This window comes from Babylonia areolata, chromosome 1, assembly GCF_041734735.1.
Source record: "Babylonia areolata isolate BAREFJ2019XMU chromosome 1, ASM4173473v1, whole genome shotgun sequence".
In the NCBI taxonomy this organism is placed as follows: Eukaryota; Metazoa; Mollusca; class Gastropoda; order Neogastropoda; family Buccinidae; genus Babylonia; species Babylonia areolata.
The window spans coordinates 102625296-102645901 of record NC_134876.1 but is presented as its reverse complement, the minus strand read 5'-3'; the positions used below and the strand labels follow the sequence as shown (position 1 = coordinate 102645901).

At 42.1% G+C, this 20606-nt stretch overlaps 1 protein-coding gene across 4 annotated transcripts in view; it reads right to left on the bottom strand.

Moving 5' to 3' along the window:
• Window positions 1-20606, bottom strand: part of LOC143290370 (follistatin-related protein 5-like) — a 121058-nt gene that overhangs the window by 5934 nt on the left and 94518 nt on the right. For all 4 annotated transcript variants that reach the window (XM_076599766.1, XM_076599758.1, XM_076599775.1 and 1 more), the window contains 7 exons: window positions 18883-19041; window positions 16651-16791; window positions 14102-14388; window positions 13127-13312; window positions 12271-12451; window positions 10015-10209; window positions 1278-1439 (listed from right to left, as the gene is read on the bottom strand). In XM_076599766.1, coding sequence (XP_076455881.1) covers window positions 1278-1439; window positions 10015-10209; window positions 12271-12451; window positions 13127-13312; window positions 14102-14388; window positions 16651-16791; window positions 18883-19041 — 1311 coding nt within the window. The remainder of the gene's footprint in view (window positions 1-1277; window positions 1440-10014; window positions 10210-12270; window positions 12452-13126; window positions 13313-14101; window positions 14389-16650; window positions 16792-18882; window positions 19042-20606) is intronic.

Genomic DNA, 20606 nt, shown 5'->3' with positions numbered 1-20606 from the left:
GCAGTTTTGTTGTTGTTATTGTTGTTTTTCAACACATTTTTTTTTATTCAGACAAAGGTTTACAGATACCAAGGGATCTTTTTTTTGCCCTGTCACACATACTGGTCGGTGTTTGTTGTGCAGAAGAAGCAACATAGGTTTGATCGTCATATATATATATATATATATATATATATATATATATACATAAATAGAAAAAAGAGGGTTCATTCAAGTTTTGGAGAGTAGAAATAAGTGAATTTGTATTACAATGGGAAAGTACACACACACACATAAATATATACATACATATACATATATATACATACATACAGTAATTTATAGTGTTCAGTCGTATTATTAGTAAGTAGCAGCACTGTGTCAAAATTCATAAATTACTGTTTGAGGAACTGACCTCAGTTTGATACTGAATATCATTGAACAGATTTTAAAATATAAAGAGAAAAAAAAAAAGAAAGAAACAAAGTGCAACTGAACTCCTTTTCTGATCAAAGTATATGACTGAACAATCCACCAATGCCTCCTTTGAATAAATACATATTTTCAAACCACCAGTCTCACCCTTTCAGTTTGCACACATTGCCAGGTGAAATTAGGCCAACACAGAGCACAGGTGTCGTTGGCATCAGTTTGACATTGTACAATGTACTCTCTCTCTCCATCCTATATTTGTTTTGTTTTTTTGTTTTTTCATTGATGGCTTAGTGTAAAAAAGCAATTGTTGCTTATTCAATTACCATCATGAAATAAAATCTGGACCTGACTTGACCTGAAATATATACAATGATGCCAACCCCTGTCAATCGTTTGAAGGAATAATCAGGAAATTTGGTAGGAACATTTTGAAATTGGTAGGAACACTCAGACTCTGACCCACATCAGCAAACATACATAATATTCTACACCCAAGGCATACATAATATTCTACATACAAGGCATACAAACAGCCACATTCTCTCTTGTTCAGGCAAACAATTAAATTGACTGGTCCACTCAATGCCGTTTCAATGTAAACATGCACGTGGTTAGCTGAGCATCATCTTGTGAGGCCAAGGTTAGTAGTGACTGCCCTGGCCTCATGATCAATAGATCTATAGTGTTTGGGTAATGTTACAACAGGAAAGCATGTGACCATGCTATGGAGTCAAAACTGAACTCGTCTGAACAATTCTGACGTTGGCGTAACGTCGAAACTACCTGCGATCAAGCGCATTATAATACAGCAAGATGGTAACAGTTGGCACCTCTGTACATGGTTTCAATCCACTGATTCTCACCTTTCAGTTTGGACACTTTGCCGGTGGACAGGTTGATGGTGATGATGTCGTCGTCATCAGCAGAGGTGAGGACCAGCAGGTAGCCCTCACCATAGGCAGGGTAGAATGCCACGTCACTGATGCTGGCAGACACCGTCACCTCATAGGCTGCTTCCAGTGTTCCTGTGTGCACACAACAGGCGTCAATGCGTTCAGACAAATCCATATAAGCTACACCACAACAGACACCGTCACCTCGTAGGCTGCTTCCAGGGTTCACGTGTGCACACAACAGGCATCACTGCGTTCAGACAATTCCATATAAGCTACACCACAACAGACACTGTCACCTCGTAGGCTGCTTCCAGGGTTCCTGTGTGCACACAACGGGTGTCACTGCGTTCAGACAAATCCATATAAGCTACACCACAACAGACACCGTCACCTCGTTGGCTGCCTTAAGGGCGCCTGTGTGCACACAACAGGCATCACTGCGTTCAGACAAATCCATATAAGCTACACCACAACAGACACCATCACCTCGTTGGCTGCCTTAAGGGCCCCTGTGTGCACACAACGGGCATCACTGCGTTCAGACAAATCCATATAAGATACACCACAACAGACACTGTCACCTCATTGGCTGCCTTAAGGGTTCCTGTGTGCACACAACGGGCGTCACTGCGTTCAGACAAAAAATCCATATAAGCTATACCACAACAGACACCGTCACCTCGTAGGCTGCTTCCAGGGTTCCTGTGTGCACACAACAGGTGTCACTGCGTTCAGACAAATCCATATAAGCTACACCACAACAGACACCGTCACCTCGTAGGCTGCTCCAGGGTTCCTGTGTGCACACAACACCATCAGTTTTCTCAAGGAGGCATCACTGCGTCCAGATACACTACATATCATCTGCCAGGAAGATGCCTGACCAGCACTGTAACCTAACGCGCTTCATCAGGCCTTGAAAGCATCACATGTACGTGTGTATCTACCAGCGCTTCGTCAGGCCTTGAAAGCATCACATGTACGTGTGTATCTACCAGCGCTTCGTCAGGCCTTGAAAGCATCACATGTACGTGACGCGCTTCATCAGGCCTTGAAAGCATCACATGTACGTGTGTATCTACCTGAGTGACGCGCTTCATCAGGCCTTGAAAGCATCATATGTATGTATCTACCAGCGCTTCATCAGGCCTTGAAAGCATCACATGTACGTGTGTATCTACCAGCGCTTCGTCAGGCCTTGAAAGCATCACATGTACGTGTGTATCTACCAGCGCTTCGTCAGGCCTTGAAAGCATCACATGTACGTGTGTATCTACCAGCGCTTCATCAGGCCTTGAAAGCATCATATGTACGTGTGTATCTACCAGCGCTTCATCAGGCCTTGAAAGCATCACATGTACGTGTGTATCTACCAGCGCTTCGTCAGGCCTTGAAAGCATCACATGTACGTGTGTATCTACCAGCGCTTCGTCAGGCCTTGAAAGCATCACATGTACGTGTGTATCTACCAGCGCTTCGTCAGGCCTTGAAAGCATCATATGTACGTGTGTATCTACCAGCGCTTCGTCAGGCCTTGAAAGCATCATATGTATGTATCTACCAGCGCTTCGTCAGGCCTTGAAAGCATCATATGTACGTGTGTATCTACCAGCGCTTCGTCAGGCCTTGAAAGCATCATATGTATGTATCTACCAGCGCTTCGTCAGGCCTTGAAAGCATCATATGTATGTATCTACCAGCGCTTCATCAGGCCTTGAAAGCATCACATGTACGTGTGTATCTACCAGCGCTTCGTCAGGCCTTGAAAGCATCATATGTATGTATCTACCAGCGCTTCGTCAGGCCTTGAAAGCATCATATGTATGTATCTACCAGCGCTTCATCAGGCCTTGAAAGCATCATATGTATGTGTGTATCTACCAGCGCTTCGTCAGGCCTTGAAAGCATCACATGTACGTGTGTATCTACCAGCGCTTCGTCAGGCCTTGAAAGCATCATATGTATGTATCTACCAGCGCTTCGTCAGACCTTGAAAGCATCATATGTATGTGTGTATCTACCAGAGTGGTTTTCTTCATGTATGTGTGTATCTACCTGAGTGGTTTTCTTCATGTATGTGTGTATCTACCTGAGTGGTTTTCTTCTGCAGAATTTTGCCAGAGGACAACACTTAATGTTGTCATGGGTTCTTCATGAGTGTGCAAAGTGTGTGCTGAAACAGAACTCCCTTTATCATCTCACCCAAATGAACAGGAGCTCAATTTAATTTTCCCTTCAAACTTGGGAGAAAGGGCAAGACAAGGATTCAAACACAGACCCCCGCACACACTGTACTGGCAGATAAGTGTCTATCTATTCACACAGACACCTCCACACACTGTACTGGCAGATAAGTGTCTTATCTATTCACACAGACACCTCCACACACTGTATTGGCAGATAAGTGTCTTATCTATTCACACAGACACCTCCACACACTGTACTGGCAGATAAGTGTCTTATCTATTCACACAGACCCCTGCACACACTGTATTGACAGATAAGTGTCTTATCTATTCTGCCATTATCCTCAAAAAATAAAAAGGATAAAAGAAACTTCAAAGCCACACAAAAGATACACAAACAAGGCTAAGTAGGAAAATAACACTGCAGAACAGACAACTGACTGAACACATCAGGGGCCTGATGTATGGACAGGGACAATACGGAAAGTCTGGGACTATATGAGTTGTCTGAGACTAAACGGCGTTTGTAGCTATGTATGGACCCGGACAATACGAAGTCTCAGTCTAAAGCTGGGACTAAACCAGCCCAAATTTACACCCGCGAAAGAGCAGGCGGACGGGCCATTGTCTCGGCCTATTATCAAAACAAATATGGCGGCAGTCATCTTTCTCGCACACAATCGACGGAGGCAACGCCGAAGACCACGGATTTTCAGGGACAGAAGTCATCCAATGGAAATTTATGATGATCGCCAAATCTATAAGAAGTTTAGATTCGATCGTCAAACCATCTATGATTTGACAACCGAGATTGAAGAGGAGCTGGAGTTTCCAGCAGTTAGAACAGGCGCACTCACTCCTGTGCTGCAAGTGTTGCTTACACTGAGGTACTATGCCACTGCTACCTTTCAAAATACAGTAGGAGATCTCATCGGGGTTGATCAAAGTACGGTCTGTCGGACGATCACACGAGTGACAAATGCTCTCTTCGGGCTATCTCGTCAATACATAAGGGCACCAACCCAGCGACAAGCGGACAACAGCATGGTGAAGTTTTTCAACATGTGTGGTTTCCCCCGTGTATTTGCTTGCATCGATTGTACTCATGTGGCCATTCAAAGGCCACATAAGCAGGAGCACGAATTCGTCAATCGCAAGAATTTCCACTCCATAAATGTAAGTTTGTTTATTCTCAAATCACATATACTTTTCGAATGATATACATTACTTATATTTTTGCATGTTCTCTCTTCTTCTTCTTCTTATTATTTGTTGTTGTTGTTTTATCATTGTTTACTTATTGTCGTTGCTGCTGCTGTTGCTTTTTTCTGTTTATTATTACCAGTTTTGTCAAAATCATCATTATTAATGTTTATTTCTTTACAGGTCTATTTATTTTTTTCTGAATTCCAATCATGCATATTTTATTTATTTATTTATTTTTCCATTGATGTGTTAATTATTCAATAAATGTATTTATTTTTATTCACTTACTGATAAATATCATTAAACTTGTTAACAACTAGGCCTACTTCAAGGCCTGCCTTGCATTTTTGGACTGAATTTCGACTGCTTATCTTTACGACTCTTTTATGTCGTGTTAATATTGTCTGTTGAATATTCTGTGACAGCCTGTATTTCCTTTTCGTATTGCACTTTAGAGCTCCTAATGACAGTTTTGAGCTTGTGGATGTTTACAGATGACTGGAACAAAACTGTGAGTGAATGTGTATGGGTGGATGTGCGTTTTTGTATAAGACACATGGATTTTGTAGTGTGTGTGTAAGAGAGAGAGAGGGGCGGGGGTGGGGGGTGGGAGGGAGGGAGAGAAAGAGGGAGAGAGAGAATGAGAGGTTTAAACATAAAATAAATTGGGTTGCATGTGAGTGTTGTGTAACAAGAAGGGCAAAATGAGAAAGTGAGTGTGTGATACTGTACATGATGATAGATATATTAAATTTGGCTGCAACGTATTTTCTTTTTTTAACCTGCAAGTCTTAGTTTTACAAAGTGATTAACTGTTTCAGGTGGTTTGTGATGCTGACCTCGTGTTCATGAACGTGATTGCCAGATGGCCTGGGTCAGTTCATGATGCCAGAATCCTTCGTCTGTCTACACTCTACAGGGATTTTGAGAGGAACCAGAGACCAGTGGATGGAATCATCCTCGGTGATAGCGGGTATATGTTGAGACCTTGGCTGATGACCCCGGTCAGAAATCCAGCCACAAGAAGGGAAAGACAGTACAACTTCTCCCACAGTTCAGCACGTACAGCTGTTGAAAGGGCCATTGGGGTCACCAAACAACGTTGGCACTGCTTGCGAGTTGGACTTCGTTTTCAACCTACAAAGGCCTGCAAGGTCATCATTGTCTGCTTTATGCTGCACAACAAGGCAAGGCACTTGCGTCTGCCTCCACCTGCGGGTGATTCTTCTGATTCATCATCCAGTGACAGCAATGATGACAGCGCTGACGAAGACGACGAACCCAACGTTGGCAACGAAAGAGCAAGGACAGCAGCTGGGAAAGCAGTTCGAGACAGGATTATTCAGGAAAATTTTTGAAACAGGTACTAAGTGATACACACATAAACAAGTGAGAGTGAGAGAGAGAGACAGACAGACAGACAGACAATCTTTTCCAGTTTTAATATTTTATTAAGATGACTTGTCTTAAAGTCAGTAAATAAAGCAAACAAAAACACAAGCACATGGATCAAAGAACACACTCACACACACACACCAGTCTCAAATGTACATATATGAAGCCTGGAAGTTATACAAGCTTTCTGATTTGGTCAATGGCTCAAAGAAGATGAGACTGGAAATCAAATTCGGATTTCTAGACCACAAAGCAAAGAAATAGGAAAAAAAGGTACCTTGAATTAGAATAACAGCTTGACACTGACATTGTCAGGGTCATAGAGAGGTCAGTGTCATATAAAGATCAAGGTCAAATCAAGGTCAATAATTTCACTCCGATTCTGAGAAAAAACGCTTCTTTTTACCTTCACTGACCTCCTGTTCGAGGAGTTGAATCTTTAACTCGAATGCTTTTTTCTGCAAGTTTTTCTAGGCCTACCACGCCGCATTGCGCTTGGCATGCTGACTGGCTCAGCTTGTACGAAGAACGGCTTAGCGAAGAGCATCACCATGGCTGGATTAGAGAAGTTCGGTAAAATGTTATCAATATATTTCTTTCTTTGTGCTGACTGTAAGGAATCAATAGCACATTGAAAAAAAATATTCACTTCAGTTTCAAGTATCGAGTGCTGTGTTAGTAACAGAGAGTTACTCACACAGTCACACACACACACACACACACACGCACACACTACTGTATATACAGTGATACTTGCACGCACGCGCACCACACACACACATACACGCACACACTACACACCAGTCACAACCCTTTATAATCTCCGACAGGGGGTGAAAAAACCCTTTAAAATGTCTACCCAGAGGGTGACGATCAAAAACACGGTGCGCACTGAACCGGAAATGACTCACTCGGAGCGGTTATTCCCCATCTAAAAATAGTTTGACCTCGTAGGCTCAGACTAATTGTCGATTGTCTCAGACTTCGTTGTCTGAGGTGAAGTCTCTGTCCATACATACGATTTTCCGACTTCCCGAAGTCTCAGACTTTGAAGTCTCAGACTTCGCAATAGTCTGAGACAAAAATTGTCCCTGTCCATACATCAGACCCCAGTTGATGATGTAACTGCCTCATGTGCTGTGCTGTGCTGTGCCATCTGGTGTGTGGATACGTCCCAGAGCTGTGAGGTGTGGAATAGTCATTATCATTATTGCTAATGGCCAACAGGTTAAGGTGGACCACTGCGTCATTTTTAGCTAATTTTTGTTTCTTAGGAACTACTAAAGATATCTGCATGAAATTTGGTACACATACTCAGGATGTTAATATAGACATCTGTGCTAAGTTTGAAGATTATAAGTCAAACAGATATGAAGATATGATAATTTTATCATAAAAATACACACGGTTATTTGGCCCATTTGCAGCACTGAACACATGCATTACATAATGATTCTCATCATTTCAACAGTTTGTTTTGACATCATTTAGTGCAATGATCACAAAAGCAGATGCCCATTGTCCACAAGCATTGTTCTCGGTCTTGTCAAAAACGCATAAAATTATGCATTCACGTTTGTATGCTTTAGTCACTTGCTATGAAAAAAACTACTAGAGGTAGAGAGTTCTAACTATGTTCATTGCACTCAGCACACATTTTTACATCAGTGTGCCTAATTTTATGATAATATTTTCACTGTATCAATTGTTACACGTGGGCCACTGACGCACCTGCAGCAGAAATTCAACTTTTGAGAAAAACGCCTTCAAAGATTGTGTTGAGAACTCACAAACTGCAACCCATAGTTACACACTAAAAAAAATAATACACAGGAAAATAGCACTTGGCCAATATCACTAAGTGGTGAGAGAGGGTTTTTTTTCAGTTACTTGATTGTTCAAAATGCTCCTGGGGCGTATACTTCTCCCTCATCTGCCCGTCGATGTTCACGTTCCTGACGTCTCACAGTTTCAATTTTTTTCCTCTTTTGTTTTGCTCTGTCAGAGGATTTTCTGGTTGCTGTTTTGACCCTGAGCATATCTGATTTCTCTGCAAACATCTCTGCATTGCTCCCAGCCACAAGATCCAGTTCAGCAAGCACATCCAGAAGGGCGGTAGATCCCTTATTGTATCCCTTATTGTATGTCATGGTCTGTGTCCCTGGAATCACAGCGCCACAGGAAACACACCTCACCTCCAGACTGCATGCTGACCCCATCCTCTTTGTCTCATCTTCAAATACAGAGACCTGAAAAAAAAATCAAATGTGTGAGAATTGAAGGTACAAGAGAAAGAATGAGAGAAAGAGAGAATAAAGAGACTCAGACTGACAGTTTTTTTTTACACACACACACATACACACACACTGACAGTATGTCAGACTCAGTAAAAATCCACAGAAATATTACTTGGAAAAGTATTTCAATACTTGAGAAAAATAAAAACTGCCTCTGAAAACAAAAATCAAAGAACTTGAAAAAAAAAGAAGAAAAAAAAAAGAAAGAAGTAAATCAATGGGCTCACAAAAAAAGAAGAAAGGTATTCAGATGGCTTTTTTTCTTTCTTTTTTTTGCTATGAAACAAAACAAAAACTCCTGAAATAAAATAGAATACTATATTATATTTATTAAATATTATATATCTGTAGACTATTATATTATTTTCCACAAACCTTTGATATGCATTTTCCACAATGAACTGACGACACCAAGCAGTCCAATGTTGACACATCAACGATGATGTTCTGTGAGGACTGTGGCTGTCCCGAGCGAAGTTGTACTTCGGGAACTGATGCACTTTTTTTTGACGGTGGTTCTTCGTCTGAACTGGAGTCACTGTCACCCGTACACACATGTTTTCTGGTGAAAACGTCCAATTTTCTCTTCGAACTGAGAAGCGGCGTGCTTTCACTGACGCCGGTCGATGTCGAAGGCACCGCTAAGTCGGTCGCTGTTTCGGCAGACTTTTTTTCAGCTTGTGTTGTAATCTTTCGGTTTCTCTTCTTTTTGCCGAATGCAAAGACAGTCCTAAACTTCTTTCCAGCGTGTCTTGGCATTGTCCGTGACTTTTAGTAGAAAATTTCGATCAAAATCTTAGGCAACTGGTGTGTCGATTGAAACCGTGATGAAAACAGACGCCATCTTGGAAAAAGTCACATGACCGATTGGGCCAATGGGCTATTTTTTTACTCCAACAAGCCAATCAGAAACCTCGACTCAGCCACAACCCCTAAAAAATGCCTCTCGGGTTCCTTCGGATTTGCTCTTCGTGTGTTTCCGTGAGTGGAATTTTCCACAGGAAATGGCAATGAGAAGACAGACCGGTGAATGACCTTCACACTGATACCAAACAAGATGGGGTTTCCAAACCAGATCGCGAGCACCAGGCTGTCCAAATCGATGCAAACTTCGAGTTTTTTGTCACATTCGCTCAAACTTCACACACACCCAGGTCAGAAAATGATTTTATTTGCAATGAAATCGGTCAAATTGAGCAAAATGGTTGACAGAAATGCAAAGAAGAGACATTGTTTGACCAAATACAAGTATAATCCCAAAACACGTTTTTTAATGATTTTTGGTGAAAAACCTATGCCGTGGTCCACCTTAACATCAGGATTGAAAACACTGTTAATATCGATCTCGGAGAACCTGAATAAAAAGAAACCTGGAAAAGAAAATCAGGCACAAGTTCATTCATATTCCATGAATACAAGTCTAGGAAATGCCCCCTATCTGACCAGTCCTTCAATATTTTCTTCAGAGGATCCCCCCCAAAAAGTAAACTGAGCACAAATATAATAATACATTTGCTCCAGAGAACCTTGAGTTTTGGGGACGTTTAACTCAGCAACATGTTTCAAAACATTCTGCAGCAGAGAACCTGGTGTTTAGAGGCCCTTTAACCCCAGCCTCACCTTCATTGTTGACGCCAGCCACAGACACCTTGCCGGTCAGGTCATCGACGGTGACCACGTGGCGGGAGTCTGGGGAGACGTAGGGGTGTCCAGAGAGCACGGCAGTGGAGACGACGGCGTCAGTGATGTAGTCCATCACCACCTGCAGGGTCTGGTGGTTCAGCAGCGACACACACTCCACCACCACATGGCCGCCTGGCGGAAGGGAAACAGGGGTCACCATGAGAGCAGGGCATCAACAATTACAGAATGTGGGACAATTTTAGTACTGATTCGGAGGCGAACACGGAGCTGAGAGGACATGGCTGCTGAAAGAGGACTGGATGGGATCTGTGAATTAACTGTCTTAAATATCACACTATCGTCAGTTTTGTCTTCACTCTGACTGGCTGGGATCTGTGAATTAACTGTCTTAAGTATCACAGTATCATCAGTTTTGTCTTCACTCTGACTGGATGGGATCTGTGAATTAACTGTCTTAAATATCACACTATCGTCAGTTTTGTCTTCACTCTGACTGGCTGGGATCTGTGAATTAACTGTCTTAAATATCACACTATCGTCAGTTTTGTCTTAATAATAATAATAATAATAATAATGGTATTTATATAGCGCTGGATCTTGTGCAGAGACAAATCAAAGCGCTTTCGCACCAGTCATTCACACGGACTGGCTGGGATCTGTGAATTAACTGTCTTAAATATCACAGTATCGTCAGTTTGCCTTCACTCTGTCTGGCTGGGATCTGTGAATTAACTGTCTTAAATATCACAGTATCGTCAGTTTGCCTTCACTCTGTCGTCTTTGCTGACAATGTGCCATTGGAACCAAGTGAACTGTCTCCCCTCCACTTTTGCATTTGTGATACAGGCGAAAACTTATCACCTGAAAGAATACCTATATAACTGAGTAAGGTAGTGTGTGTGTGTGTGTGTGTGTGTGTGTGTGTGTGTGTGTGTGTGTGTGTGTTATTATCATACATTATTCTATTTATTTTAAACCCTTCAAAATACAAGTCTCAGATAAACAGTCTATTGTTATTGAAAAATGACATTCTCAAATATTACAGACAGAGGTGCTTTCAAGTTTGTTTTTCTGAAGATGCTCATGCACATTTTTTTTTTTTTTTTTTTTTTTTTTGAGTCAGTGTACTGCGGTCTGACTTCAGATTAGTTTTCTGGATATGACAGTTACATTAGATTAGTTTTCTGGATATGACATTTACATCAGATTAGTTTTCTGGATATGACATTTAATCAGATTAGTTTTCTGGATATGACATTTACATCAGTTTTCTGGATATGACATTTACATCAGATTAGTTTTCTGGATATGGCATTTACATCAGTTTTCTGGATATGACATTTACATCAGATTAGTTTTCTGGATATGACATTTACATCAGTTTTCTGGATATGACATTTACATCAGATTAGTTTTCTGGATATGACATTTACAGTGACCAAACAGCACATCCACAACTGAAGACATCTATACTTTTATTTAACTGAAACAATGGGCATAAAAGCCAAAGAATGAGGCACACAGCAATAGAACAGATACGCAGGCAAAAGTACTTATGTTTTTCTTGTTAACCATACTATAAAGCCAGAGAGCGAGGCACACAGCTACTGGACAGATACACAGACAAAAAAAGACATCTTAAAAGTTTCTTGTTAACCGTACCAATGGGTACAAAAGCCAGAGAGTGAGGCAGACAGCAATATAACATACACACAAGCGACCCTAAATGTTTCTTCTTAACCATTCATGTTTCTTGTTAACCATACTAAAAAGCCAGGGAGTGAGGGACACTGCCACAGGACAGTTACACAGACAAAAGACGTCTTGTTAAGCGTACCGATGGGGACAAAGGCCAGGGAGTGAGGGACACAGCCACAGGACAGTTACACAGACAAAAGACGTCTTGTTAAGCGTACCAATGGGGACAAAGGCCAGGGAGTGAGGGACACAGCCATGGGACAGTTACACAGACAAAAGACGACTTGTTAAGCGTACCGATGGGGACAAAGGCCAGGGAGTGAGGGACACAGCCACAGGACAGTTACACAGACAAAAGACGTCTTGTTAAGCGTACCGATGGGGACAAAGGCCAGGGAGCGAGGCACACAGCCATGGGACAGTTACACAGACAAAAGACGACTTGTTAAGCGTACCGATGGGGACAAAGGCCAGGGAGTGAGGGACACAGCCACAGGACAGTTACACAGACAAAAGACGTCTTGTTAAGCGTACCGATGGGGACAAAGGCCAGGGAGCGGGGCACACAGCCATAGGAGGAGAGGTCCACGGCCTTGACGTAGAGCATGTTGTCCAGGTCCAGCTTGGTGAGGCCCTGCTGACCGTTGTGGGTCACGTAGCCGTAGTCAAACACGTGACGCAGGTCGTTAGGGGGCGCGATGAACAGGGCCTGGATCTGAAGGTAAATGAAAACATTAATTGTTGGGTTTTTTTCCCTTCGTCTTCTCCTTCTTCTGTGTTCGTAGGCTGCAATTTCCACCCCCTATCTCCACCTTTAATTCCAACACTCAGCTAGCCAAGACTCCTGTCCTCACCCCTCCCTTGACCTGATCAATGTGGATGCCAACAGGCTGGGTGAGCATGAAGTGAAACCCCCTCTCTCTGTCTCACTCACTCTCCCTCACCCCTTCTCTATCTACCCCCTTAATCCCAACACTCAACTACCCTAGAGACACCCCTGACTTGACTGAATTGGTTGTTGACAAGCTGACTGAACATGGAGTGATGCTCACTCTCTTGTGTCTCTCTACCTTGCTCTCTCTCACTCTCTCACCCACTTCCCCCTTTGTCCCGACACTCAACTAGCCGTGACTCCTACCTTTACCCCTACTGACCTGATCAAAGTGGTTGCCGACATGCAGAATGAGAATGGTGCAATGCTTGCTGTCTCTGTCACCCCTTCTCCACCTCTCCCCTTAATCCCAACACTCAACCACAGGTTGAATGGCTATGGACTGATGCTTGTTGGTTCACTCTCTCTCTCATCCCCTCTCTGTCCCCCCCCACACCCCAGCCCCCTCCCTCCTCCCTTTCGTCCAAACACTCAACTAGCCAAGAGCCACCCACTGACCTGATCAAAGTGGTTGCCTACAGGCTGGGTGTGCACAGAGCGGTGCTGGACAATCTTGCTTGCGTCACGGATGACGACGATGGTCTTGGAGCTGTCGTCGTTGCCACCGTTCCAGCACAGCACCCACACCTGGTCCAGGTGCTCCACATAGTGCAGCTGCATCGGCTGTTTGTCTGTGGCGATCACCTGCACACACACACACACACACACACACAAGTTTCAAGTTTAGTTAATTTCTAACTCCTATTGAACCATGGAGGATTACAAGGCAACTGTGTGCACACACACAAACATACAAGTTTCAAGTTTGGTCAACTTTTAATTCCTACTGAAACATGGGTGATTACAACAAGGCAATCAACTGTGCACGCGCGCACACACACACACACACACACACACACACACAAACACACCAACTCACACACGCACACACACACATACAAGTTTCAAGTTTTGTCAACTTTTAATTCCTACTGGAGCATGGGAGATTACAAGGCACTCAACTGCGCGCACAAGCGCGTGCACATGCACGCACGCGCGCGCACACACACACACACACACACAAACACACCAACTCACACACACACACACTTGATTACAACAAGGCAATCAACTGCACACACACTCACACACACAGAGTTTCACATAGGCCTAGTTTGCATCAGTTTGACATGGTACAGTATATGACACCAAATTTCAAGTTTAGGCAAATTTTAATTCTTATGAAGCATGGGGAATTGCAACAAGGCATGCACCTGCATACACACAAGTTTAGTCAACTTTTAATTCCTGTTGAACCATGGAGGATTACAACAAGGCACATGTGCACACCCTCACACACACACACCCTCACACACACACGTTTCAAGTTAAGTCCTATTGAAGCATGGGGCATTGCAACAAGGCAAACAACTTTCAAATACACACACACACACACAATCACTAACACACACACAATCCCTCGCACGACAGTACCTGCAAGGGGACCCACTTCTTGGCCGTCTCGATGACCACCACACGGTTCATGTCGGGCTGACTGGCGTACACAAAGCTGTTCTTCACGTTCACCACCTCGCCCCAGCTACAGTCGCGGTCGTCCGGGCACAGTCGCAGAGGCCCATCCAGGTTGTCCGGGATGAACTTGAAGAAGCCAAAGTCTTTGTGGACAGAGCGGGTGCGGAGGCAGTCGTCAGGGCTGTAGACTGTGTAGCCTTCCTTGTGGAACACCATGAACAGGCCAGAGTCCGGCAGGGTGTAACCCACTGTCAAAACAGAAACAGCACTGTCAGAACAGAAACAGCACCACAGCACTGTCAAAATAGAAACAGTCCTGAAACAGAAACAGCACTGTCAACAGAAACAGCACTGTCAAAATAGAAACAGTCCTGAAACAGAAACAGCACTGTCAACAGAAACAGCACTGTCAAAATAGAAACAGTCCTGAAACAGAAACAGCACTGTCAACAGAAACAGCACTGTCAAAATAGAAACAGTCCTGAAACAGAAACAGCACTGTCAACAGAAACAGCACTGTCAACAGAAACAGCACTGTCAAAATAGAAACAGTCCTGAAACAGAAACAGCACTGTCAACAGAAACAGCACTGTCAACAGAAACAGCACGGTCAAAACAGAAACAGCACTGTCCTTATGTGACAGTGCAGAAGGAAATAACTCACTGTCAAAACAGAAACAGCACTGTCCTTATAAAACAGTCCTGAGGGAAATAAGTCACTGTCAAAACAGAAACAGCACTGTCCTTATAAAACAATTCAGCAGGCAATAACTCACTGTCAAAACAGAAACAGCACTGTCCTTATAAAACAATCCTGAGGGAAATAAGTCACTGTCAAAACAGAAACAGCACTGTCCTTATAAAACAATTCAGCAGGCAATAACTCACTGTCAAAACAGAAACAGCACTGTCCTTATAAAACAATCCTGAGGGAAATAAGTCACTGTCAAAACAGAAACAGAACTGTCCTTATAAAACAATTCAGCAGGCAATAACTCACTGTCAAAACAGAAACAGCACTGTCCTTATAAAACAATCCTGAGGGAAATAAGTCACTGTCAAAACAGAAACAGAACTGTCCTTATAAAACAATTCAGCAGGCAATAACTCACTGTCAAAACAGAAACAGCACTGTCCTTATAAAACAATCCTGAGGGAAATAAGTCACTGTCAAAACAGAAACAGCACTGTCCTTATAAAACAATCCTGAGGGAAATAAGTCACTGTCAAAACAGAAACAGCACTGTCCTCATAAAACAATTCAGCAGGCAATAACTCACTGTCAAAACAGAAACAGCACTGTCCTTATAAAACAGTCCTGAGGGAAATAAGTCACTGTCAAAACAGAAACAGAACTGTCCTTATAAAACAATTCAGCAGGCAATAACTCACTGTCAAAACAGAAACAGCACTGTCCTTATAAAACAATTCAGCAGGCAATAATTCACTGTCAAAACAGAAACAGCACTGTCCTTATAAAACAATCCTGAGGGAAATAAGTCACTGTCAAAACAGAAACAGCACTGTCCTTATAAAACAGTCCTGAGGGAAATAAGTCACTGTCAAAACAGAAACAGAACTGTCCTTATAAAACAATTCAGCAGGCAATAACTCACTGTCAAAACAGAAACAGCACTGTCCTTATAAAACAGTCCTGAGGGAAATAAGTCACTGTCAAAACAGAAACAGAACTGTCCTTATAAAACAATTCAGCAGGCAATAACTCACTGTCAAAACAGAAACAGCACTGTCCTTATAAAACAGTCCTGAGGGAAATAACTCACTGTCAAAACAGAAACAGCACTGTCCTTATAAAACAATTCAGCAGGCAATAACTCACTGTCAAAACAGAAACAGCACTGTCCTTATAAAACAATTCAGCAGGCAATAATTCACTGTCAAAACAGAAACAGCACTGTCCTTATAAAACAATTCAGCAGGCAATAATTCACTATCAAAACAGAAACAGCACTGTCCTTATAAAACAGTCCTGAGGGAAATAACTCACTGTCAAAACAGAAACAGAACTGTCCTTATAAAACAATTCAGCAGGCAATAATTCACTATCAAAACAGAAACAGCACTGTCCTTATAAAACAATTCAGCAGGCAGTGATTCACTGTCAAAACAGAAACAGCACTGTCCTTATAAAACAATTCAGCAGGCAATAATTCACTGTCAAAACAGAAACAGCACTGTGTTTATAAAACAATACTGAAGAGAATAAGCCACTCCCGTTGAAACAGAAACAGAACAATCCTCATAAATTAGTTCAAGTAGTACAAAATGGTGTTTCAATATCAATTAATGCTGACACATAACAGAACAACTGATCAGCAGTAGAAAAGGAATCTTCAGTCATTTTTTGTTGTGTTTTTTTTTATGTTTTAATTACTTTGTCTAAATATGTAAGAAGAAAAAAGTATCTTTCACTATGATTTCATATTCTTTTTCTTTATAACAAAGAAAGAAAAAGAAAAAAAGGCCCAGTCTGAACACACACTACTCACATCCCCATGACTTTTCGTCTTTCATGATGACAACGGAAGCGACGTCCTCTGAAGTGCCAGCCTGGTTCTTGGCCACACACTTGTAGGCTCCGCTGTCCCTCTGAGAGTCTGTGTTGAACACCAGCAGCAGTTCATCGTGATCTGGGGAACAACACATCATCACATTTAGCGTTCTGTCCCTCTGAGAGTCTGTGTTGAACACCAGCAGTTCATCGTGATCTGGGGAACAACACATCATCACACTTCGCTTTCTGTCCCTCTGAGAGTCTGTGTTGAACACCAGAAGTTCATTGTGATCTGGGGAACAACACATCATCACACTTAGTTTTCTGTCCCTCTGAGAGTCTGTGTTGAACACCAGCAGTTCATCGTGATCTGGGGAACAACACATCACACATCATCGCACTTAGCTTTCTGTCCATCTGAGAGTCTGTGTTGAACACCAGCAGTTCATCGTGATCTGGGGAACAACACATCATCACACTTAGTTTTCTGTCCCTCTGAGAGTCTGTGTTGAACACCAGAAGTTCATCGTGATCTGGGGAACAACACATCACACATCATCACACTTAGCTTTCTGTCCCTCTGAGAGTCTGTGTTGAACACCAGCAGTTCATCGTGATCTGGGGAACAACACATCATCACACTTAGCTTTCTGTCCCTCTGAGAGTCTGTGTTGAACACCAGCAGTTCATCATGATCTGGGGAACAACACATCATCACACTTAGCTTTCTGTCCCTCTGAGAGTCTGTGTTGAACACCAGAAGTTCATCGTGATCTGGGGAACAACACATCACACATCATCACACTTAGCTTTCTGTCCCTCTGAGAGTCTGTGTTGAACACCAGCAGTTCATCGTGATCTGGGGAACAACACATCATCACACTTAGCTTTCTGTCCCTCTGAGAGTCTGTGTTGAACACCAGCAGTTCATCATGATCTGGGGAACAACACATCATCACACTTAGCTTTCTGTCCCTCTGAGAGTCTGTGTTGAACACCAGCAGTTCATCATGATCTGGGGAACAACACATCATCACACTTCGCTTTCTGTCCAATTTATCTGTCCAAGATGAACAGACTGATTTTGAACTGACTGATTTTTTACAGAATACAATACAATACAATGCAACACAATGCAATACAATACAAAGCAATGCAATACAGTGCAATGCAATACAGTGCAATGCAATGCAATACAATACAATGCAATGCAATGCAATGCAATGCAATACCAATACATCTTTATTCATCCATCTGGGAATTCTTTGTGCATCCAGATTAACCGATTTATTTTTAATTGATTTTGTAAACAGCTCAACCAACTGATTTTGAGCCAACAGATTTTTTCACACAGATGAACTGACTGATTTTAAACTGGCTGATTTATGTGTTGATTAAGGTTTTCAAGGCTAAAGAAAAACAAACGCATCCACACACAAGTCTGGTTTGGAAATGCCGTTAAATGGTCCCAGCTAAGTTGAGAATGAAACTGTTCAGGATGACCACACTCAACCTGTGTGTGTGACATGGATGTAACTTCTTCTTCTTCATTCGTGGTTGCAACTCCCACGTTCACTCGTATGTACACAAGTGGGCTTTTACATGTATGACCATTTTTACACCGCCATCAAGGCAGCCATACTCCATTTTTGGGGGGGTGTATGCTGGGTATGTTCTTGTTTCCATAACCCACCGAACGCTGACATGGATTACAGGATCTTTAACGTGCGTATTTGATCTTTTGCTTGCGTATACACACGAAGGGGGTTCAGGCACAAGTAGGTCTGCACATACGTTGACCTGGGAGATCGGAAAAAATCTCCACCCTTTACCCACCAGGCTTCGTTACCGAGATTTGAACCGGTGACCCTCAGATTGAAAGTCCAACGCTTTAACCACTCGGCCACTGCGCCCATCACATGGATGTAACAAATTGTGGCAGTCACACCCTACAACATGTACATGACAGGAAGCCTAGGAAAATCATATGTTTTTGCTGCTGTTGTGTGTGCATCACACTGCCGTTTTGTAGTTAGCTGCACAGAACGGACGTTACTCACACACACACACACACACACAGATACTTACAGCACATGACTAAAAAAACAGCATAACTGAAGACTTCCAACCCACAATCTCCTCCATTCATCAATCAATATACGCTGACCATGGCACCCCATGTGGGGAAAAAAAAAAGAAAAAGAGAAAGAAAAAAGTGAATTCTCACCCTCCATGGCGTAGTGGTGAGTCTCCTGAGTGATGGGAACGTTGTTCTTGTGCCAGTTGATGGAGGGTTTGGGCACGCCTTCTGCGTGGCACTTCATCTTGGCGTTCAGCTTCGGCAGGTGGATCTGGGAGTGCGGCGACACCTTCACGATGGGCGGCACTGTGATGAGGAAGGAGACGATCAAAATGTTAATAATAATGATAATCATAACAATGATATTCATAATGATACTGCTACTACTACTGCTATTACTACCAATACTACCACTAATAGCAGTGATATCAATAATAATGATAATTATCATAACAATAATAATGACGACACTACACACTAATGCTTTCACCTTCCAGGCTGGGAGCCCATGGCATTTACAAGGAACAGTTCAATATAAACAAGGAACAGTTCAATATAAACAAGGAACAGTTCAATATAAACATACATGCATCAAGCACACCCATGTATGCAAAAGCATGAGCACACGACCAAACATACACAAACCCACCTGCCCATGCCCACACACAGCCAGCAAAAGTTCAAGACGCGCATCAGTCAATAAAATTGTAGGCAGATTGGAACAGATGTGTTTTGAGAGACTTTCTAAACTGAACTGGTATCCATGTGACAGACTGAAAAGGTGGGCTTGTTCTATGCAACTGTGCCAAGATAGGAGGCAGAGTGCTGACCATGGCATTTTTTGGTTTCTTTGAGGAATTGTCAGCATTCTAAATTCAGCAGCTTGAGCGCAAAGATCTAAGAGTACAGATCAAAATAAGTCACAAAGGTATGTGGGTGCAGTGTGATTCACAACATTAAAATGCATGGTAACTAGCTTGTAATCCATCCACATTGAATAGTGTGGAAAATTATCAAATATTTCTTAGAACTATTACACTTACATACTGACAAAATGCATAATATTCTGGCGGTCGTCTGTATGTGTGAGACATTCACAGGTTGTTTGCTGGTTTCTTTTGCTTGGTTGTTGTTATCATTGTTGTTTGTTGTTTTTTGTTTGTTTGTGGGGTTTTTTTTGGGGTTTTTTCCCCTAAACAAGAATGCATTGTTAGTACCAATTCTGAAATGCCTGGGTCTTGTTTGCTTATTTGTTGTTGTTTTTTTTCTTCTTTATTTTCCCCCATCCAACTGATGTAGATGTTATTGTCAGTGATCATTATTTAAAACAAATACAAAATTGGACAAAAAAAGGAAATCAGGATTCTTGCAGTGCTGGGAACAATGGAATAATTATGAAACACTGGAAACAATGGAATAATTATGAACATTACAAGGGGATTTGTCAGTGTCACGGCTAAAAATTATTTTTTTGTTTGTTTCTTTTTGTTTTTACAAAAAATGATAACAGTATAGCCTATGATGCTTCAAAGTAAACTAAATGGCTTTGTTTCAGATATTTTCTGTTCAGAAAATACCTAAGCAAGTGATCTTTTCTTATTATTGTTTTTTTTTTCCTTCATATTTTTGAGATACAAGGTTACAAACAACACTCAAGCCCCATCAACATAAGAAACATCATACAAACAAAAGACAAAAGAAGTTCACTCTGATTTGATCATTAACCCTTTCTGAACTGAAAAGGTTTGCTAATGCTAAGTTCTATGCTGAGAAAAAAAATCTAATATAAAATCCACACTAGTAATCTTATACAGTATACATCACCACACTACATTCCTACTATCAATCAAACCTCTCAGAAATAATAATCT